Source organism: Caretta caretta, chromosome 1, assembly GCF_965140235.1.
Source record: "Caretta caretta isolate rCarCar2 chromosome 1, rCarCar1.hap1, whole genome shotgun sequence".
NCBI classification, from domain to species: domain Eukaryota; kingdom Metazoa; phylum Chordata; order Testudines; family Cheloniidae; genus Caretta; species Caretta caretta.
The window spans coordinates 326,813,196-326,836,261 of record NC_134206.1 but is presented as its reverse complement, the minus strand read 5'-3'; the positions used below and the strand labels follow the sequence as shown (position 1 = coordinate 326,836,261).

General features: G+C 43.0%; 1 protein-coding gene and 1 long non-coding RNA gene across 5 annotated transcripts in view; one reads left to right on the top strand and one right to left on the bottom strand.

Moving 5' to 3' along the window:
* LOC125630424 (uncharacterized) overlaps positions 1–9,369 on the bottom strand; it is a 41,206-nt gene extending 31,837 nt beyond the window's left edge. For both annotated transcript variants that reach the window (XR_007354664.2, XR_012666584.1), the window contains exon 1: positions 9,102–9,369. This is a non-coding gene — a long non-coding RNA (uncharacterized LOC125630424). The remainder of the gene's footprint in view (positions 1–9,101) is intronic.
* The window catches only part of PRKAR2B (protein kinase cAMP-dependent type II regulatory subunit beta), a 158,193-nt gene continuing 144,117 nt past the window's right edge, over positions 8,991–23,066 (top strand). Inside the window, exon 1 of one of the 3 annotated variants that reach the window (XM_048836343.2) lies at positions 8,991–9,527. In XM_048836343.2, the coding sequence (XP_048692300.1) occupies positions 9,185–9,527 (343 nt within the window). In that variant the 5' untranslated portion in view covers positions 8,991–9,184. The remainder of the gene's footprint in view (positions 9,528–23,066) is intronic. The other 2 variants (XM_048836340.2, XM_048836342.2) reach the window with 2 other exon arrangements.

Genomic DNA, 23,066 nt, shown 5'->3' with positions numbered 1-23,066 from the left:
TTGTAAGAATGCTTGATAGAGATCTTGTAGGTGTTTGTCTCTATCTGAGGGGTTGGAGCAAATGCGATTGTATCGCAGAGCTTGGCTGTAGATGATGGATCGTGTGGTGTGGTCAGGGTGAAAGCTGGAGGCATGTAGGTAGGAATAGCGGTCAGTAGGTTTCCGGTATAGGGTGGTGTTTATGTGACCATCGTTTATTAGCACTGTAGTGTCCAGGAAGTAGATCTCTTGTGTGGACTGGATCAGGCTGAGGTTGATGGTGGGATGGAAATTGTTGAAATCATGGTGGAATTCCTCAAGGGCTTCTTTTCCATGGGTCCAGATGATGAAGATGTCATCAATATAGCGCAAGTAGAGTAGGGGCGTTAGGGGACGAGAGCTGAGGAAGCGTTGTTCTAAGTCAGCCATAAAAATGTTGGCATACTGTGGGGCCATTTGGGTACCCATAGCAGTGCCGCTGATCTGAAGGTATACATTGGCCCCAAATGTAAAATAGTTATGGGTAAGGACAAAGTCACAAAGTTCAGCCACCAGGTTAGCTGTGACATTATTGAGGATAGTGTTCTTGACGGCTTGTAGTCCATCTTTGTGTGGAATGTTGGTGTAGAGGGCTTCTACATCCATAGTGGCCAGGATGGTGATGTAGAAGCCACCTACAGACAGTCCCCCAACCTGAAGCAAATACTCAACAGCAACCACATACCACACAACAGAACCACTAACCCAGGAACCTATCCTTGCAACAAAGCCCGTTGCCAACTGTGCCCACATATCTATTCAGGGGACACCATCACAGGGCCTAATAACATCAGCCACACTATCAGAGGCTCGTTCACCTGCACATCCACCAATGTGATATATGCCATCATGTGCCAGCAATGCCCCTCTGCCATGTACATTGGTCAAACTGGACAGTATCTACGTAAAAGAATAAATGGACACAAATCAGATGTCAAGAATTATAACGTTCATAAACCAGTCGGAGAACACTTCCATCTCTCTGGTCACGCGATTACAGACATGAAAGTTGCAATTCTTCAACAAAATAACTTCAAATCCAGACTCCAGCGAGAAACTGTTGAATTGGAATTCATTTGCAAATTGGATACAATTAACTTAGGCTTGAATAGAGACTGGGAGTGGCTAAGTCATTATGCAAGGTAACCTATTTCCCCTTGTTTTTTCCTACCTCCCCCCGACGTTCTTGTTAAACCCTGGATTTGTGTTGGAAATGGCCCACCTTGATTATCATACACATTGTAAGGAGAGTGGTCACTTTAGATAAGCTATTACCAGCAGGAGAGTGGGTTTGTGTGTGTGGGGGGAGGGGGTGAGAAAACCTGGATTTATGCTGGAAATGGCCCAACTTGATTATCATATACATTGTAAGAAGAGTGATCACTTTAGATAAGCTATTATCAGCAGGAGAGTGGGGTGCGGGGAGGTATTTTTTCATGCTTTGTGTGTATAAAAGATCTTCTACACTTTCCACAGTATGCATCCGATGAAGTGAGCTGTAGCTCACGAAAGCTCATGCTCAAATAAATTGGTTAGTCTCTAAGGTGCCACAAGTACTCCTTTTCTTTTTGCGAATACAGACTAACATGGCTGTTACTCTGAAACTGTTTTATTGACAACCATCCTGTTTTGATGGATACAGAATTATGGCTGTAGCAGTCTGCTAGTGTAACTCTGACAGACCCTCCCCCCCCATCAATGTGTGGGATCAAACCAGGGATCTCTAAAGCTTAGTGTATAAGCCTCTACTGCATGAGTTAAAAGCCACATGCTTCTTAGCCAAGACTGTAGCAGACTCATCAAACTTTAGACGGTCTAGGTGCCACAAGAGGGGGACAGAGTGCTACACCAAGCAGGCATGGGTTACACTAGTTCTTATCTTCTGCCTCTGTTATGAAGCTCACATGTGGAAGAATAAGAACAGCTTGGCATCCTTCAATTTTCTTTTTAGTGGTTGAAAGGACCTTAGGCTGGCTCATCCCCTGTGCTGAGGCCACTTTGCCACAAAGTGACTCTAAAGCTGGTGTATCTGGCCACTGGAGAATTCCCAAGTGAGGTGAGATGCTTAGGTGGAGATTGGTCCCTGCTTCTGGAGTGCCCCTACATTCTAGAAAAGCCCTTTGGAGCTGCATTTTATAGGAACCTCAAGCTGCAGATTGGCCCAAGATCAGAGAACACAAAGGGGTTAAAATCATAGAAGGCCCAGAGAGTGGGGAAATGCAACTCCTTCTCAGCTGGGGCTGCTAAAAGAATAGGTAGAATTGCCCCTTCAGTTTCAATACACTTCAGTCACTATGAGGGATATGGGTAATGCCCAGCCTTAAAGCCTCCTTGGTACACCTCCAACTTTTGAGCTGAGCTAAGATGAGCTCTCCTTGGGCTGCCGTGCAGGAAGTGGGCTCTTAACCTTATCTCAAGAGCAGCACAATCAGGACTATGGTTTCTTAATGTACTAGTTGCAATTAGGCTTCATATAAGCAATCTGGAACATTTTGATGTAGAAGTGGACTTTGTAAACCGTATGTATGATTGATTATGCATGTGTGTGTGATTTCTACCATGCTACAGATTTTCTACAAGTATAAATCATCTCTCCATGGCAGAGAGACTCTTTATTAAGGCAATGTAATGAAATAAACCCTTTGACATCACTGATTTTTATCTACACAACTTTTTAGCCTGTCTACTTTAGCCCATGGCATTGTTAACTCTAATGGATATGGATTCAAACCTTGCTTCAGAACCATGTGATTAGTGCAATTTGTCTATTTCTATATGTAAGAACTGTAACTCCAGTATTAATTGAATACTACAACCCAGTCTCCCAGCAGGAGCGTGTTATATGCATTGAAAAACTCAGATTTCCACAGGGTTTCAGTGTTAATCACCACTTCATCACAGTGACCTTCTCTTGTTACATTGTATGTGAGTCTTACTGTTGAGCCTATGTGAGTTTTACTGTTTTGCATGAATACGGTCTGTGCCTCAGTTTCCCTGTGTGCTGCACCAATACCTCCGTGGTGGGAATAGGGGTCTGTGACTTTGGCTGAGACCTCTGGGGCAGGTGAGCCTGCTCCAGCTGCTTGCACATATGCTATGACCGGTGCCCTTCGTAACCTGAGACCCAGGAGGGGGATGCAACCAGGTGACTCTTTGCCCAAGGAGGAGGAGCAACAGGGGTGTCTGAGGTCAGGTCGCTGGAAGCTGGCAGTCTGCTTCGGGGGACTGGAAGAGGGGGAGTCTAGGGTTTCTGGCCCTATGGATAAATACTATGAAAGCAGTGTGCTAGATATCGTGAGTTTGTCAGGCCTGCCAGGAATTGCTGCTACAAACCGAACACTTTGCCAGTTGACACTGAGCGGTTCTTATGATCACATTTACAGCAACAGACAAATCCCTTCCACTCATGTAGGAAGTGTCTGCGCTGCAGCAGCAGCGCTGTAGCTATGCCACGGTAGCCACTGTAGTGCAGACATAACCAAAGACAAACATCTGAATTTCTGTTGTTTAGCATCCACATATCATCTCTTCTAAGTTTTATACTTAATGCACAAAAGCTGGGATATAGGCCAGCGTGTTAGCCTCAGAACAACCTAGCACAGCATAAATTGGGCTTAAACCAGTAGGGTCGATGCAAGTGTGGAAGAAACACATCCTTTAATAATCTATAGATTAACAGTGAAATGCTCCATCCCACTAATAAGGTTGGCAATTTTCACAGCACAGAATTCTGCAGGTATGTATCATCACATCATCACGGGAAACCACTTCAGAATGGGACTAAGTGTTCCACTGAATTTAGACGAACTTAAGCAGATGCTTCAGTCATTTACTGAATCAGGGTCTAAGACAGCCAAGCACAAATATTAAGTTCAAGTAAATCATGTGCAGCAATTAAATTTCTAAGAAAAAGTTAAATTTCCCCAGAAAAAATGTCTTCCCTAGGGGAGCATATCACTTAGCATATCACTGCTGGCTGCAAACACTTCAGCCCCCACTGGCAAGTTAGCTCCCAAGAAATCAAGAGCAATACCAGTAGTGCAATGGTTGTATGAAGGGAATGCTGGCAGACAAGCAACTCAGAACACGCATTGCACGTTTCTCTCCAACAGCTGTTTCCCCTCCTTTGCTTCCCGTATTTGCCACACAACAGATGACAACACGGGGAAGGACCACAAGTAAATGTGTGCATGAAATTTCCCTTATAATGTTTAACTTTGACAATGACACCCAGCCCATCTCCAATTTAACAAGAGAAAGGTATCAACTTTTCATTGTTTTACTGATAGGAGAACAAATACAGCAAACAGGGGTAGTGCTGGGATCTGCTTTTTGTTCCCCTATTGGGTTAGGTGGAGGTGGCCACGAAGAGCACTTTTTTATGTGAATAGGGGATGTCCCTTAAATCCTCCTGAGGTCTCCATGAAACTTACATGGAGATACTCTGCAAGCCTCTTTCAAATGTTTCTAGGGATGGCTACCTTATTTCTTCCTCCGTGGTAGGACACTTTCCCATGCCACTCTGCAATGAGTTCAGCTGGCACCAGTGCAGTAAACATGGCATATAAGCCTGGGCAACTTTGTGATGCCAGTAGTAGCTGTATTCTCTGCCTTTGTGACCCTCAGGAGTGATAGAGCAGCTAAAATCTCTACTGCTGGTGGAAAGCAGCACCTCTATTAAGTGCCATTGTCCTATTATTGGTTTCCATGGAAGATGAACTGAAAAGCCTTCTCCTCCATCGCTGTACTCACTATGGCTGGGACTGGACAGGGGTGTTGTGCAGAGGCCAGGGCCGGCTCCAGCTTTTTTGCTGCCCCAAGCAGTGAAAAAAAACCAGACCAAGCCTGGTTGAGCTGCTGCTGAAGTGCTGCCGAAGAGGAAGAGAGGGATTGCAGGCCCCACTGCTGAATTGCTGTTGAAGACCCGGACGTGCCGCCCCGATGACGGACAGAGTGCAGCCCCTTTCTATTGGCCGCCCCAGGCACCTGCTTCCTTCGTGGGTGCCTGGAGCCAGCCCTGGCAGAGGTGCTCCAAAGCTGGAGTGCCAATAAGTATTTCTTAGTAAAAGCGTTTATACAAATAAGAAGGAGGGAATTTTGAAACGTAACTTTCCCTTTCTGTTATTATTGTAAATTCAATGGCACATCTGTCTGTTCTTATCAACAGCTTCTGGTGTGACAGCCTTGAGGAGTGCCACTTCCAGGCTTGCAGTATGCCTGACCAAGATGAGGGGGAGAAGTAGGGAACTAGGGAGGATATGTTCAGCAAGTCATTGCTGTGTTAGACTATGAACAAAGAGCTCAAGGAGACCAACAGCATGGAAAAGGAAAAAGAGGACAGGGACTAAGTCCCAGCAGGACAAGGAGCAGGAAATGCACTGGGACATAACGGGTTTTCTCAGGCAGAAAACCCAAATGCTGCAGTCTCTCTGGTTGACCTATAGGTCCAAAAATCCCAGACTCTTCTCCCTTTGCAGTCCTTGGAGACCTCCATGGTCACTGCTCCCTGCACCTCCTAATGTACAACTTGGCATCACAGAGCACATCATTACCTCTACCACTCCACAGTGGGGGACAGCAAGGAGAACCCAGCTTTACATATCCTGAGCTGTGAGAACAACTGGTGTATGTGTAGCCATAACTGACTAAATCTGTTTACTCAAATGGACATAAAATGTTTACTTTCTTTCTAATTTTAATTTTTCACCCTATTACATTAAAAATGTATGTGGATTTTTGCATGGATTTTTTTGTACTGTTATTTTCCATTCAATGTTACATTTTTGAAGAATCAAATCATTTTATCAGTTTGCAATAACTGTTTGCAACCACTACATGTAAATGTACACCAAACACCCTATAATTAATAGCTTCAGGAAAACCCCCAGCCATCTTAATAATTGTACAGCAAGCACAACACCATCCTTAGCAGCGCTCCAGTCTCAGAGAACACTCCACAACAGAACTTTACTGTGGCTGACTGTTAAAAATACACTTTCAAAGCCTCCCTCAACTGCATACTGCCAGCGTCCCTTGCTGCTGCATCTGCTGAAAGCACATTCAATGAGCTGCTGAGGTCGTAGTTCGATCTCTCATTAGTGCTATCATGGTGGTTCGTGTATGGCTTCATGAGCCAGGGGAAGGCTGTGTTCTCTAGAATCACTATTAGCATTTCAATATCATCAGTGGTAGTCCATTGCTCAGGAAATGTTCCTGACTGCAGCTTTCATAACAGTCCTGTGTTCTTAGAGATGTGAGTGTCATGTCCTTCTCTGACCTGCCCATTGTGATACTGATGAAGCATCCCCTGTGATCCATCAAAGCTTGCATAACCATGGAAAAGTAGCCTTTTCTATTATTGTACTCTGTGGCAAGGTGAGCTCATGCCAAAATAGGGCTATGCATGGCCTCGCCACAGTTTGGGAACCTTATTGTAGCAAATCCATCTGCTAGGTCTTGCATATTGCTGAGAGTCACAGTCCTGCATAGCAGGAGACAATTAATGGCCCGACACACTTGCATGATAATGACCCCTATTGTGTTTTTTCCAATTCCAAAATGATTTCCTACTGACTGGTACCAATCCTGCTTCAAGAGTGTGATGGTCACTTACTCCTACACTGTCAATGCAGCTCTCTGGTGTGCCAATACTGGAACACTTGGATAAGCTGGGCACACAGATCCAGGACTGTGGTCTTTCACAGCAGCTGCTCATTTTCCCAAACCTGCATTATGATATGATCTCACCAGGCAGTGCTCATTTCTCAGGCCCAAAGGTGGTACTCCACTGTTTGCGGGTGGTCTGTGAATGCCACCAGCAACCTTCAATTGTTCTTCACTATATCTCTCAGCAAGCTGTCCTCAAAGAAATCCTCATGTTCCCTGTTATTGCAGTACTTCTTGAGGGCCTGCAAATACAGGTGGATGGTGGGTTCTGGATTTGCACCATTCACGAGAATAGTGTAGACGTCTGCTGGCTTCATGCTTCTCTCAGAAACCATAAAGGCAGAAACCATAAAGTGCTGCACTGGTTTGTGGAATTTTTAAAAAACAGCATGAAAATTTGAGATACAAATGACATTATGAGATGGAAAAAGGACTCAAGCTCTCAGCATGAAAGTATCAGAGATTCATAGAATCACAGAATCATAGAATATCAGGTTTGGAAGGGACTTCAGGAGGTCAAATAGTCCAACCCCCTGCTCAAAGCAGGACCAATCCCCAACTAAATCATCCCAGCCAGGGCTTTGTCAAGCCTGACCGTAAAAACTTCTAAGGAAGGAGATTCCACCATCTCCCTAGGTAACCCATTCCAGTGTTTCACCACTCTCCTAGTGAAAAAGTTTTTCCTAATATCCAACCTAAACCTCCCCCAATGCAACTTGAGACCATTACTCCTTGTTCTGTCATCTGCTACCACTGAGAACAGATCCATCCTCTTTGGAACCCCTTTCAGGTAGTTGAAAGCAGCTATCAAATCCCCCCTCATTCTTCTCTTCCGCAGACTAAATAATCCCAGTTCCCTCAGCCTCTCCTCATAAGTCATGTGTTCCAGTCCCCTAATCATTTTTGTTGGTTGCCCTCCGTTGGACGCGTTCCAATTTATCCACATCCTTCTTGTAGTGTGGGGCCCAAAACTGGACACAGTACTCCAGATGAGGCCTCACCAATGTCGAATAGAGGGGAACGATCACATCCCTCGATCTGCTGGCAATGCCCCTACTTATACATCCCAAAATGACATTGGCCTTCTTGGCAACAACGGCACACTGTTGACTCATATCCAGCTTCTCGTCCACTGTAACCCCTAGGTCCTTTTCTGCAGAACTGCTGCCGAGCCATTCAGTCCCTAGTCTGTAGCGGTGCATGGGATTCTTCCGTCCTAAGTGGAGGACTCTGCACTTGTCCTTGTTGAACCTCATCAGATTTCTTTTGGCCCAATCCTCTAATTTGTCTAGGTCCCTCTGTATCCTATCCCTACCCTCCAGCGTATCTACCTCTCCTGCAGTTTAGTGTCATCTGCAAACTTGCTGAGGGTGCAATCCACACCATCCTCCAGATCATTTATGAAAATATGGAACAAAACCGGCCTGAGGACTGACCCTTGGGGCACTCCACTTAATCCCGGCTGCCAACTAGACATGGAGCCATTGATCACTACCCGTTCAGCCCGACAATCTAGCCAACTTTCTATCCACCTTATAGTCCATTCATGCAGCCCATACTTCTTTAACTTGCTGGCAAGAATACTGTGGGAGACCATGTGAGTCATTACTATCCACAAAACATTGCAAAAATTTCCCCAAATGCACTATGCTGGATGGTGGCACATGGCATGCTGGGATACCTACCCATGGTGCACCACAATTGAAGTTGAAACTATTAAAACAAGCACTACAGTGAGTACCCGGAGCACCCCCCACATAAGCAGCCCAGTGTGCATGGGCAATATACAAAGTTCAGTGGCTGCCTGCTGATCTAACTTGCATGGACCAAAGCCTGGAGCATAGCCATGGCTTTACTAAGAGAGGGAAGGTGGAAAGGCCACCTGCCCCAGTAGCTGCACAACCCCTCCCTTTCCTTGGTGCTTTGAGTGGAAGGTGAGACCTACCCCCTAAAGCCCCAAGGAGGAGGGCTCCCCCGTGGCTGTAAGCCCCCCTGCATCACTGTGTCCCATGCCCAGCTCCGGGGGAGAGCAAAGGCTGAGGCCCTTTGTCCCAATGTCCTCGGGGATTAGGTACCGCTCCGGTCTGGGCAAACCCTGACTTCCCGCCTCTCCGCCCATCCCCGGGTGAGCCCCCTGCCCGCCGCGCGGAGCCCGGGCCCTGGGGAAGCCCGCAGCCCGCCCCGGCCGACGCGGCGCGGCGCTCCGCGGTCCCTGGCGGGAGGTTGTCATGGTTTCCCGGGTCACATGCGTGCGAGGCCCCCCCCGGCGCTGGGGAGGAGGCGGGGGCGGGGATGGTACCGTCACCGCCGGGGCCGCCGCCGCGCCGAGAGCAGCCGCCGCCGCCGCCCGGGCTCCCAGAGAGCGGCTCCCGGCACCCTCGGCGGCCAGGGCGGGCTCGGACCCCTGCGGCTCCCACCTGCTCCGGCCTGCAGCCGCTGCAGTTCCCCGCCGGCTCGCCCCGGCCCCCGTTCCCGCCGCCTCGCCCCGGCCGGCCCCGGCATGAGCATCTCCATCCCGGCGGGGCTGACGGAGCTGCTGCAGGGCTTCACCGTGGAGGTGCTGCGGAGCCAGCCCGGGGACCTGCTGGAGTTCGCCCTCCAGTACTTCGGGCGCCTCAAGGCGGAGGCGGCGGAGAGCGGCGCCGGAGGGGGCTCCCCCGCGCCGGGCCATGAGAGGGGCAGCCTGCCGCCCCGCAGGGCCCCCGCCAGGGGGGTCAGCTTCGCCGAGGAGCCCGTGCAGAGCGACTCGGAGAGCGGGGACGAGGAGGAGCAATTCGCCGGTAAGGGCGAGGTCCCTGGTGGCTCCGCGGTCGGGGGAGAGCCGGGCGCCCCCCCGAGACTAGGTGAGGCGGGAAAGGGCTGAGTCCTCTCGATACGCCGGAGGGGAGCGGGAGGGCTGCCTGTGTCCGGCCCCCAGCCTGGGGCATGGGGAAGCGGAGCTGGCGGCGGTCTCCGGGGGGAGGTGGTGTTTGAGGAGTGACCGGGGGACCCCGCCCGCCCCCACGCTCCGGCCTGGGGGTGCCAGTAGTTCTGGTTTCACAGGGCTATGTGTTGCTCAGCTTGCTTGGCTTCTAGATGCAAGTCCCCTTCTCCTGAAGAGGGGTGTGGGGCGGGGGAATGAAGCCCAGCGTCCTTGCGCACTTCTCCCTTGCTGGTTGGGAGGATGAGTGATGGGCAGAGCCAGGGAAAGGGTTCAGGAGACAACTGTTAGTGTGCCTTGAGCCTTGTGTGCTACGGGTGATGATGTGTATGTGTGAGTGGAGAGAGAGAGAAGGTGCACTAACTGAATCCCAGCTCACTGGTGCAGCAGGACTGCATTTGAAATCATAGTTTATGAACCCTGACATGAGGTACTCTAAGTTTTTTCTTTTGTTTGTCAAAGCACATAAAGTTGTTGTGGCAGGTGCCCTATCTGTCCCTTCCTACTTTAGCCTCGTTGTATTCCTGGCACTTTCTGGGGCTGCAAATACTGAACGTGGTCACAATTGTATTATTTATTGCTGTTGAACAGTACCATGTTAAAGACTACAAAAAAATAAATTTCCTTAAAAGATTGGCTCAAAAAGGAAACTGGACAGGCAAGTTGTAGGGAGTCTTCTGGCGAGAAGGCTGGAGAATGAACAGAAAGAAGCATCCTGTCAAGTTACTGCTATTGGCAAGTTCCACCCCTTCTGTATTTAAACAAAATGACAGACAACTGAAGGTTAGCTTACTTTCTTCTTGTCGAACCTAACTTTAATAACATGGGTGTCTCCTAGCCACCAGATATGCTGCATGGTGAATGTAAGTGTAGCATTGCACCAGATTTTATATTTATGTTGTTTATTATGTATAGGCCTGCATTATGCCTAAGAGAAAACATGTCATTTAAAGAGGGACTAATGATCTCTTCTTTGTAGTAGGGGTATTGGAAGGCAAAATCTGTATTTTATTGTTAATCAAATAGTATATTGCTATTTCTGTCTTATGAATAGGCAGGAAGATATAGTCAGTCTTTTGGTGCTTTCAGTGCTTCAGTGCTCAAGGACATGTTGCTGTACAAATACACTTGAGTTAATTAAGCATTTTACTTAGATGTGCTCATGGGTGTTCCATAAGGTAGACAACCAGAGGTTAAAACCTTATTTCCTTTTAATAGTTACGTTCAAACTACCTGCATAGTAGGAAGGCCCAAGGAGTAAGCATAGCTGTGAGGACAGCAGAGAATGGTTGCAGTACTTCATTTCACTACAGGCTAATACCTATCCACCCACAGTTAAACATTCTCTTTGTGTAGCTGACAGGGTTTATTAGGAGACAAAGCATCTATCAAGGGGACAAACTGCAGCTGCCTCTGAAAAGGTGCAGAGCACTCAGACTATATACTAAAAAAGAAAAGGAGTACTTGTGGCACCGTAGAGACTAACCAATTTATTTGAGCATAAGCTTTCGTGAGCTACAGCTCACTTCATCGGATGCTCACGAAAGCTTATGCTCAAATAAATTGGTTAGTCTCTAAGGTGCCACAGGTACTCCTTTTCTTTTTGCGAATACAGACTAATAAGGCTGATACTCTGAAACCAAACTATATACTGTGAACTAGCTAACTAAAGGGTAGATTGATGGTGGTGATTTGAGAGGGGGTGGGGGACAGGGAAACAACATAAACATATCTTTGATATCATTGACAGTTTTGTGAAGAACCTCATTAGTTCACTGAAGTTTTGGTTCTTCCAGGTCAAGTTCAAGGTGTATTTGCATAACCGTATCCAAAAGCTTGCTGTTTACCAGCTGAGCTGTGCTAGCTTTGTCAATAAATGAAATGTTTTTATATGCATTTTATCATTGAAATTCAGATATTTAAGGAGGTGGAAAAAATAAATTAGCTTAAATAATATTTACATCTAAATTGGAAAGTTATGCTGCACATTAAGATATTCAACATCCTTGTAATCTTTGCCCCTACATAAATAGGGTTTGTAATTTATAAGAATTTGTAGTGATTGAGTGGGTACTGTGGATTTATGTAATAGTTTTGAACTCTGCTGAAACCATTACGTCATCTATGAGATGAGCAAAAATCCTAAAACCGTTAGTGTATCTATCTGCAAGCTGAGACAGAATAATAATGGGGAAAAATTAAAATGTCTTCATTTATTCTTATTGAACATGACTGTCAAACCTGGCTCTTACTATGTTAAAAAGTCTGTTAGTTTAATCCATGGAAAGTGGACTGCTTGTATGTTATATTTATGGTTGTAAACTTATTGTAGCTTGAATTTATTATGTGTTACACATGTAAATATTTATAGGATATTTTAAGAAGCTTTCTAAGAATTGTAGTGGATATCCACTACAACAATAAAAACATTTTATTTATGTTCAGTGTTTTGTGGTCTTAGAGGAAGAATGTCATTGTAAATAGTTTTGCTTAAAAAAGAGACGAACCAGGAATTATTTAACTAACTAATTATGTGTAAAAATAATTTTGTAAAACAAAGCATATATGATATTTTGGAGTCTTTTTAAAGCCTAGTTTGTACTAAGGTTTATAATCTGTATCAGTATTCCAAGCCTGGAGCAATGAATGTTTTGGGATCACAGGATGTAAATATATTGAGAACCACTGGGCAGGGATTAATGAATTCTAATAAATGGTTAGTGGCTGGTCATGTGTAACTTTTTTTTGTGAAGGTTTAACTTTTAGCATAGATGTCTGTACCTTCAGAATAGCACACATGTATCTACACGTGTATCTAGTGGATGCATAGAGGGATTTGTAGTTTAATAACTGTTTTATGGTCTTAAACATAAACTTAAAATCAGTTATTTTTGAATATTTTACACTTCTGTAAGTAGCACCTTCGATTATTAATGCTAGAAATGATTAGGAAACAGTCTGTTTCAGTTTGTTTCCTTTGCCTTTTGCATCGCTATTTGTATAGTTAGTCTGTTTCCCCTATTTGTGTGGGGCTTTCATACAGGAAGGAGGGGAGAAACATATTTAAACAACTAAGAACATTTGATCGCAAAATGACAAAAATTGCAGGGGACTCGAGTAGGTGTAACACCTGAAAGTTCTGCTTTAAAAAAAAATCAAATAAATGTCAAGTTGACAATGTTCCTTTTTTCATTTGGGAATTCAAACTGAACATTGTTTCAGTGTTGAGAACACGTAATTGCCATTGTCCCCCACTTCTTGTTTTGAATAAATGTTTCTAACTATCTAGGTACTTATGTGACTCTCATTAATAGTAGTGTTACCCCCAATCGGGGAGATTGCAGATTATGTATTCCTTACGCCACCTGTTCCTAAACCGAATTTTGCACGCCTTGATAATCTGTACCTTATTCCTGATAACCAGAAACTTCTATGCTTAAACTCTGTAAAATTTCTTTTTACTTCAACGTCATCTTAATAAAATTATTAAATTTGAACACCTCACAGTCAATTAATTTTGCCCTCGCAAAATTAATTTTGCCTCTTGTGAGGTAGGAAAGCGCTGTCCCATGTTATAAATGGTGAAGTGAGAAATAGGATAGATTTGCCCACTGTCAGACATAAGTCTGTGGCTGATCCAGGAACTGAATCCAGGTCTCCTGAGTCCAAGTCCAGTACCCTGTCCATTAGACCGGCCTTCTTAGTTACTGAAAATAATGAAATTTAAGGGCCTTACCTTGCAAGTTGTGGATCAGCTTGTGCCATAGGTACCTTTATTTTGAATGGATATCTGAGGTATATGTGATTTCTTTAAAAAATAAGTAATAAAAACATTAAACTGAATTCTAGTAACTTTAGTATATTTGAAGAATTGCTTTCTGAGCACACTGGCTGCTTTGCAAATTATTTTTAGATTTTATAGTAAATATCTATATAAATATAATTCCCATCAATGCATATGAGTAAGTCCCAGTAACAATAGAAAGAATTATGTCCACATTTAAGGGATAATTGAGTCTTTATTTTAATACGTTGCTCAGATTATTTAGACTGAAATGCATAGTAAATCATGTGTTATGATGTGCCTGTTGAAACGTTTAAATTCTTCAGTAAATGTTGTTGGCTTTTACAAATGTTTACCATTTTTATTCTCTCTCTGAATTGTTCTGAAGTGCCAATGCCATTATGAACCTTATTTTGGTGGAAAATGACTTGCATAATTCATAGCAGCAGTTGTTAAATATTTACTGACAGCTATAGCGAAAGTTCATATTCAACCCAACCTTAATGTGATTTTCTACAGATATTTCTAGAGCCACTGTTGTTGCTTTCTTAGTAACGCAATTTACATGAGTTATATATACCACTCAATATTATGTAGTCCTTTGGGATAATTTACTGAGGTATTTGAACAGGAAAAATTCTTCTGTTTGGATATTTTTCTTTCATGGCTGACTTTGCATCTGCATATCTCTTATTTGCATATGTTGCTATGAACACTGTCCCTGCAAATGTGAACTATAAAATACATTTATATGTTTTAGTTATGTCCACCCTCTATGTCCAAACAATAACAAAATAAAACACTGTGCCAGTTAAACATTTGTACTGTACCTTACAATGTCACATGAAAGACACTCCTTTCTGTTCTGATCGCTTTATCCATTCTAAATTATTTTTTAAAATGCATTGTGTTCCTAGAGATGCTATTGCACTGTTTTATCTGGGAATTCTGAGTTTCAGACAAAACTTGGTATAAATCTTGAACAAGTCCAAATATCAGTATTGCCAAGTCACCTTGTATGGCACAGTGTGATAAATTAGTTCGAAATCAGTAAAATTAAAATCTGTTTCAGGTTTTCTCTTTTTTGACTATTTCTGAACATTTACACATGTGAAAAGTCTGAGAACTATAATAATAAAGGCATTTAATTAGTTTTCAGGTCAGTGTTGAAAATGGGATACCTGAAACTCAAATGTGATATTCTGTTTCCTTTACGATATTACTGTTTGTAAAACTGACATCATAAAGCACTGAATTATGTCAGCTTTTTGTTTAGCTTCTAGAAGTGGTTAAGGAGGTATTTTCGTGTTTATTAAAACTTCAAAACAGAGCAATTTGGTTGCAAAAATTGCTTCAGGTCTGTTATGCAGATATAACCTAGTAGTTATATTAGTAGGCATGAGTCAGTATTATCAAGGGGGTAGTGTAAACAAAACAACAATCTTTAGGTAGATAATCATAATGATATTTAATTATCAAATTGAGAACCATGTAGAAAGATTTCTGAATTTTGTTAGAGTAAACCATAAATCTAGGAAAATGCTAATACATACAAATGGTGAAATATGTATTTCTGTATATAGTTTAATTGAATTTAGTGCTTGTTAAAGCTCATTTCCTGAAGGCCATTGAACAAACATCAGAAAGTAATGTCTTTCAGTCATTGTCAACGGTGAACTAAATTTGAACTGGTGACCTAGAGGTGAAAAGCGCAGTAGCCTATTACCAACTTACTGAGCCACCTAGTCTGTTGAAATCAATTATTTTTAAATAAACAGTTTCAGTTCCCAAAGTAGTTACAGAATACTGGTGTAAACTTACATTTTTAACTTAAATAATTATAGTGATATCTACAGGCTCCATTCAGGCCAGGGTAGGACTCTATTGGGCTAAGCCCTGCCTGTACAAACCTTAAGGCAACTGCCTGGATGTTGTCATGGGCACAGGCGCTGACATTTATTTTTCCGGGTGGGTGCTCAACTCCTGCTCCACCCTGTGGCCATGCCCCCACTCCGCCCCTTCCCCAAGGCCCCACTGTTGGTCAGCCACTTCCCACCCCCACTCTGCCCCATCTTCCGAGGCCACGCCCTTGCTCTGTCTCTTCCCGCCCCTGCTCTGCCTCCTCCCCCGAGGCCCTTGTCTGCCTGCCCCTCACTGTTCTCCAGCCTCCCCTGAGTGCCTCCTGCCAGCCGATGAACAGCTGATCGGTGGCCCTGCCAAACAGCTTTGGCTGGTGGGTGCTGAGCACCCCCTATTTTTTTTCTGTGGGTGCTTGAGCCCCCAAACACCCATGGAGTTGATGTCAGTGGTCCTGGGGGATACTGAGAGAACAGGAAAGAAAAGATCCCTACTCTCAATTCTGGTGCCTGGACATGCAATGGCTTGGAGCAGCTGGGAACTGCAATTGCACAGGACATCCTGCTCATTCCTAGGCTGGATCATGCTCAACATCGGTGGAATCTTTGGCGAATTAAACTCTGAATCTCTAGCAAGTCTCTGAGCAGGTGTGAATTGTGATTCCCTCTCCCCCAAAGGCTTATAACTTAGTCAAATTTGGGTAGATTTTCAGAGGGATAGCAAAAGGCACACCCCTGACATAATGGCTACCACCTTGCCAAATTTTAAGTCCCTGCTGCAAAGCATGAGGTTGGTAGAGGTTTTCAAATAAATGGTTATCAGATTTGTTTAACATGATCAAAACATATTATTCTTTGGCCTGGCTCTTAATAAAAACTGAGTTGTCTTTGCTGAAATTTTCCAGAAAAAATTCAGTCTGAGGCAGATATCTAGCATGGAAAATTTTAGCCCTAAAGGTTAGCAAAGTTATAAGCAACTGAAAATAGGGTCTTACAATGGGAAGTGTCAGTAACCTTACTAATAGGCAGTGCTATCAGGGCCATCTGCTGTGTGTGTGTGTGTGTGTATATATGTTTGTGTGTGTATATACTTATGTTTATGGAACACTTGATAATGTAGTAGAAAGATATTGGTGGCATAAGCATGGGTTGACTGTGCTATTTCTGAGTGGCAATGAACAAACAAGTGCCAGTACTAACATTTATGTTACACCACACCACTAAGTATCTTTTATGTACCAAATATATTACAGAGAAAATATATTTCTTTGTTAGGAAAGTTTTAGCAAGTCTTTTTTTTTTTTTTTTTTTTAAATTACTGACTCTTGAACCACCCTTCTAAAAAAATTCCGCACTCACTGGTTCCCTGTGTTTACACTCCACTGTGCATTTATATGAATGAACAACACAATATTAGTTTTTATAACAAAACAGAATAACAATTTGTCCTTGAAAACTAGGCAAGTCCCTGTTTTCAGGACCTGTCTTTGTTGGTTTTGCAGAAAGCAGTGTGCTGTCCTAGTTTTTGTAAACCCCAGTGGACTGGATGCCTGACGAAGCTATCAGCCAGCAGTGCTCTGCCTCAAAGGCAAACCTCAGGTCTGTCATACAAAAACATGACCGCGCTCTACTCTATGAAGCCTCTCAGTGAGCATCCTCCTTAAGCCAGCTCCCTGCACACAGTCAAATCCTTGTGAATTCTGAGACTTTAGGCACTGCTGCAAGTAGTGACCCTAAAAGCATATAGCTATACTGCAGATACTTATTAACCCATACAGGGTCTGGTGTCTATGCTGCTTCTCATTTCTCCACGATCCCAGATGAGCATTGTATTGCAAAGCATTGTATTATTCTGTGGCTCCATCAATAATGTCTCATTAGTCAGACATCCAAAACATCTATTCATTTAGTAATTCAAATTATGCTACATAGTGCAGGAAAGCATGAAATCTAAGATGAAATAGGATGTAGACTGAAATTACAAAGATATCTGGAGTCTTCAGGGATAAAATACAGGGCTCACTGCATAACACCTTCTTCTGCAAAGTGAATTGTACAGCAGCCATGATGAGTTTGGAAATCTGTCTATGTACCACTTATGAATTCTGGTTGATTTTATGACATAGGTGTATTTTTTCAATGGCGGAGAATGTGGGAATCCACCATTTGCTGAGAGGGGCTATAGTATGTATCTATCAGACCAGATACAATGGTTGGTGTTTAGACCTCAAGTGATTACCTGTTCAGGTGGAAACATTTTGGGACAGTGGGTTGGCTTAACCTGGGAGAAGCTAGGCCCTTCAACTTCTCTGTGGGGAGTGGAGATAAAAAATTCCTAGCAGCAGAACAAAGAAACCATCTGTTGGAAGTGAGACATGCAAACCTGAGGGACTCTCAGAGCAAGAGAGAGATTGCTTTGGGCGGGAGAGAAGGGCAGGCTTTCATAGCAGGGGGGCCCTGTTTAACTGCAGGACTGGCCAAGGTGAAAGGAAGCAAGCTAAGCTGGAGCAGCGGGAGAGAGAGATGCCATGATTCTGAAGAGCAGTCATTTACAGGAGGGGAAACCTGGACTTTTCAAAGGACTCTTCCCAAAGCCCAAAGAATGCTCTAGAGTAGTGAGGAAACTGAAGCAGGGACTTGCATATAGGTGTGTTTATTATTTTGTCTATACCTGTGTATTTCATGTGCTGCTAAGTAAAGAGTAACTTGCTTTAGAATCCTGTGCAGTCTATTGGTGTGTTTGCTTTTGCTCTCTTGTGTCTGAAGAGTTAAACTGTGAACCCAGAGTACCCACAAGGTGGAACACTGGGAAACGTTGTGTGTAAGCTACTGGGGAATCTGAGGGCCTAAGTAGTTGGACCACAGAGTTTCTGCTCTCAGCAGGGAGGGAGGGGGAAGCTGGTAGATAGAGGATCTGAACTCCGAGAGTGCTCCAGGGGCTAGTGCTGTGACTCTGTTCAGACTCAAGAAGCTTAAAAAGCACACATAACCCAGCAAGGCAGGCCCCAAATGCAACAGCCTGGTGAGTGCCCAGCCAGGGGGAAGCTCTGCCAGGGCTGTGTGTATGTGACAGCAGACTTACATTTATTTCCCCCATATTGGATGCAAGTCATCCCATTATCACTGCACCACAGAGGATTCTAGAGATTACAAGTAAAAGGAGAAAATGATCAAGAATGAAAAAGCAGAGAAATTCTGAATCTCTTTACGTATTTTACAGTATGCCAAAGTCCTACAGTGTGCCAAACTCCTACTGTATTTTGGAAAACAATAAGGCAAAAAGCCTATTGATGATTGGAGGTGAAGTGTTCATAAACATGCATTAATAACATTAAGTACTTTTCACTTGTGTGTTTGCATCTTAGATTGCTGTGCTTAATGATATTAATATTTACAGTAAATAGAACTAGAATTTGAGGTAAATGTTAGTGATGAGTCTAGAGTTCTTGCACTTAATTTGGCTAGCAATGCTGGGTTAAAAGGGAAATAGCATGTAAGTTACTGTAATCAAAAAAAACGAGGAGTCCTTGTGGCATCTTAGAAACTAACCAGTTTTTGTTAAATTTTTGTTTTTTTAAAAAATATATTTCATTAACTATTTTAGTTAAAAACAATTTTAACAAAAATAAACCTGATTTTAAAAAACATGAATGTTTAACTAAATTCAAAAATTCATATGCTTGTTTTGTTAAAATATGCTATGGGTACCCACATGGCTCCACAGCATGCCAACATTTTTATGGCTCACTTAGAACAACGCTTCCTCAGCTCTCGTCCCCTAACGCCCCTACTCTACTTGCGCTACAGTGATGACATCTTCATCTGGACCCATGGAAAAGAAACGCTTGAGGAATTCCACCATGATTTCAACAATTTCCATCCCACCATCAACCTCAGCCTGGACCAGTCCACACAAGAGATCCACTTTCTGGACACTACAGTGCTTATAAGCGATGGTCACATAAACACCACCCTATACTGGAAACCTACTGACCGGTATACTTATCTACGTGCCTCCAGCTTTCATGCAGACCGCATCACACGATCCACTGTCTACAGCCAAGCTCTGCGATACAACTGCATTTGCTCCAATCCCTCAGACAGAGACAAACACCTACAAGATCTCTATCAAGCATTCTTAAAACTACAATACCCACCTGCTGAAGTGAAAAAACAGATTGACAGAGCCAGAAATCACCTACTACAGGACAGGCCCAACAAAGAAAATAACAGAACACCACTAGCCGTCACCTTCAGCCCCCAACTAAAACCTCTCCAGCGCATCATCAAGGATCTACAACCTATCCTGAAGGATGATCCCTCACTCTCACAGATCTTGGGAGACAGGCCAGTCCTTACTTACAGACAGCCTCCCAACCTGAAGCAAATACTCACCAGCAACCACACACCACACAACAAAAACACTAACTCAGGAACCTATCCTTGCAACAAAGCCCGTTGTCAACTCTGTCCACATATGCATTCAAGGGACACCTTGATCACATCAGCCACACTATCAGAGGCTCGTTCACCTGCACATCTCCCAATGTACTATATGCCATCATGTGCCAGCAATGCCCCTTTGCCATGTACATTGGCCAAACTGGACAGTCTCTACGTAAAAGAATAAATGGACACAAATCAGATGTCAAGAATTATAACATTCAAAAACCAGTTGGAGAACACTTCAGTCTCCCTGGTCACTCGCTTACAGACCTAAAAGTTGCAATACTGCAACAAAAAAACTTCAAAAACAGACTCCAACGAGAAACTGCTGAATTAGAATTAATTTGCAAACTGGACACCATTACATTAGGCTTGAATAAAGACTGGAAGTGGATGGGTCATTACACAAAGTAAAGCTATTTCCCCATGCTTATTTTTTCTCCCTTCGTTACTCACACCTTCTTGTCAACTGTTGGAAATGGGCCATCCTGATTATCACTACATCCTGATTATCACTACTATTATCATTTTCTCCTGCTGATAATAGCTCACCTTAACTGATCACTCTCGTTATAGTGGGTATGGCAACAACCATTTTTTCATGTTCTCTGTGTGTGTGTGTGTGTGTGTGTGTGTGTGTGTATCTCTTCCTTCTGTATTTTCCACTGCATCCATCCAATGAAGTGGGCTTTAACCCACGAAAGCTTATGCTCAAATAAATTTGTTAGTCTCTAAGGTGCCACAAGTACTCCTCGTTCTTTTTGCCAATATTTTAAGTTTCTCATGTTGACCTGGCTGACATAGTCGATTTAATTTTTGTTTTTTAAAAAAATATATTTCATTTCACTATTTTAGTTAAAAACAATTGTAATAAAAACAAACCTGATTTTAAAAAATTTGAATGTTTAACTAAAATTCATATGCTTGTTTTGTTAAAATATTATATGTTTGCTGTTGAAGAAAAAAATCCAGAATACATAACGTTGTTTTATTTAAATAAAACAATTTAAATGTTTGGTGACTGTACATGGCAGAGGGGCATTGCTGGCACATGATGACACATATCACATTGGGAGATGTGCAGGTGAATGAGCCCCGTACACACCAGCCACACCATCCGGGGCTCGTTCACCTGCACATCTCCCAATGTGATATATGCCATCATGTGCCAGCAATGCCCCTCTGCCATGTACATTGGTCTAGTGCCTTGCTGTTAATCATTCACCCAAAATGCCTTTTAGATTGAGGCTGAAATATTTTCATATTTTATTATCTCTGGACATTACGAAAATGCGTGTGTACAACCAACATGACTAAAACTTAGGAATACACAGCTACTGCATAGCACATACAAATTGACACATATTGATATTCCTTTTAAAAACATCACAGCTTAAAAATCGCACTGGCTCAGTGGAATGCTGTGATAACATCAGTACAAATGGTGTTCTGGGGCCTAGTGGGAAGAGTCAATAGATGCAGTGCTAGAAATGGCAAATGCTACCACTGCAAATAGCAGTAATATCCAGAAAAGCACATGATTGCTTCGAGCAGCATTAATTTGTGATGTGCAAATACAGGAAAAAGGAGGTAGAAGAACTTTTGAGTACCTTAAAACCTCAGAGTTACGAACACCTTGGGAATGGAGGTTGTTTGTAACTCTGAACAAAATGTTATGGTTGTTCTTTCAAAAGTTTACAACTGAACATTCACTTAATACAGCTTTGGAACTTGATTATGCAGAAGAAAAATGCTGCTTTCCCTTTATTTTTTAGTAGTTTACATTTAACACAGTACTGAGCTGTATTTGCTTTTTCATTTCTTTTGTCTCTGCTGCTGCTGCTTGATTGTGTACTTCTGGTTCCAAATGAGATGTGTGGTTGACTGGTCAGTTCATAACTCTGGTGTTTGTAAATTTGAGGTTCTACTGTATTAGAATCTTGGATCCTCTATTCCTGGTATACAGGTGCAAGATGTATGGCATTCTGTAATTCCCATTTGATAGCTAATTGTAGAAGGGCTTTTCTGTTCCAGAATCTGAAGTGGATCATTAAAGGGAGACTGTTAGTTTAAAATCACACTTCTGTCTGAAAATATATCATTTATTATTACAGTAACACCTAAGATGACTGTAGCTGAAACAAAATAGATAAGGCAGACAAACAATTTTCTTGAAACCTGGTAGTTCATGTTGCCATTGTGTTAGATAACTACAAAGCACTCTGCAGCTACTGGGAATTGCTCTGTTTTAGGAGTTTGTATATCTCAAGTAATGTGAAATGAACTCACCCTGTTTCTGTTGTGTAACTATTTTGTTGTCAGAGTTTAAATGAAAATATTCAGGTCAAAGATTACATGAAAACATGGCTCTTATAAAAGGAGTATAAACATAATTGCTATAACATTTACAAAACTTTAGGCATTACCATGTGTAACTAATACACTTGAAGACTAAAATCAGTCTGGTTGCTGCTGTATAAAAATATTTGATTTTAGAAAGATACAATAGGTCACAATAGAAACATGTTTCATTTCAAAAATTTAAAAGCGAAGCCAAGGACATATACGCACTTGTTCCGGAAACTGTACTTTTATATTTACTTTTGGCTAGGAATTGACATGGTTTTACTTGTGTTAGATGTCCCAAGACAAAATAGTTTATAAACAAACCTATTGAATTACTTCTTTTCTGTGGTGGGGGAGAAGGAAACTTGTTTTTTAAAGCAATGAACTTCTCAGTAGTGCATAGTAAAAGGTGACCTGAAGTTTTTCAGTTCTCTTTAACTTCAATCTCATGCTCTTTCATGTACAATTAACACATTATTGATTTTACCACTACAAATTTGTCTGATGAAGTGGGTTTTAGCCCACAAAAGCTTATGCCCAAATAAATTTGTTAGTCTCTAAGGTGCCACAAGGACTCCTCGTTGTTTATTCTTTAGGCAGTGTATCTTAATGTAGCTTAGGTTGGAGTTAAGGTTGTGTGTGTGTGAGTAATTGGATGAGTGTAATGTAGATGACTACGTGTTGGAGTTGAAAGGCTGTTTAAGTTGTACATTCTGCAGTACATTACACACCACTGGTGGGAGCATGCAGTGCACGTGCAGCAACACACCACAGTGAAAAGCATACCACATCCACTCTGCAGTCAGTGAAAGGCTCCAGCAGAGGGAAGGCAGCAGGGAAAGGCTTCAGCAGCTCCATGCTTCTGGAGCCTTTCACCACAGCATGGAAAGGCTCTGGTGGGGGAGGGTGTGGTGAAGGGCTCAGGATTTCCCTGTTGCCTTCCCCCACCAGAGCCTTTTCTGCTGCCAGAGCCTCTCCCTGCTGAAGGGGAGGGCTCCAGCAGCAAGGAGCTGGGAGAGCCTTTCTCCAC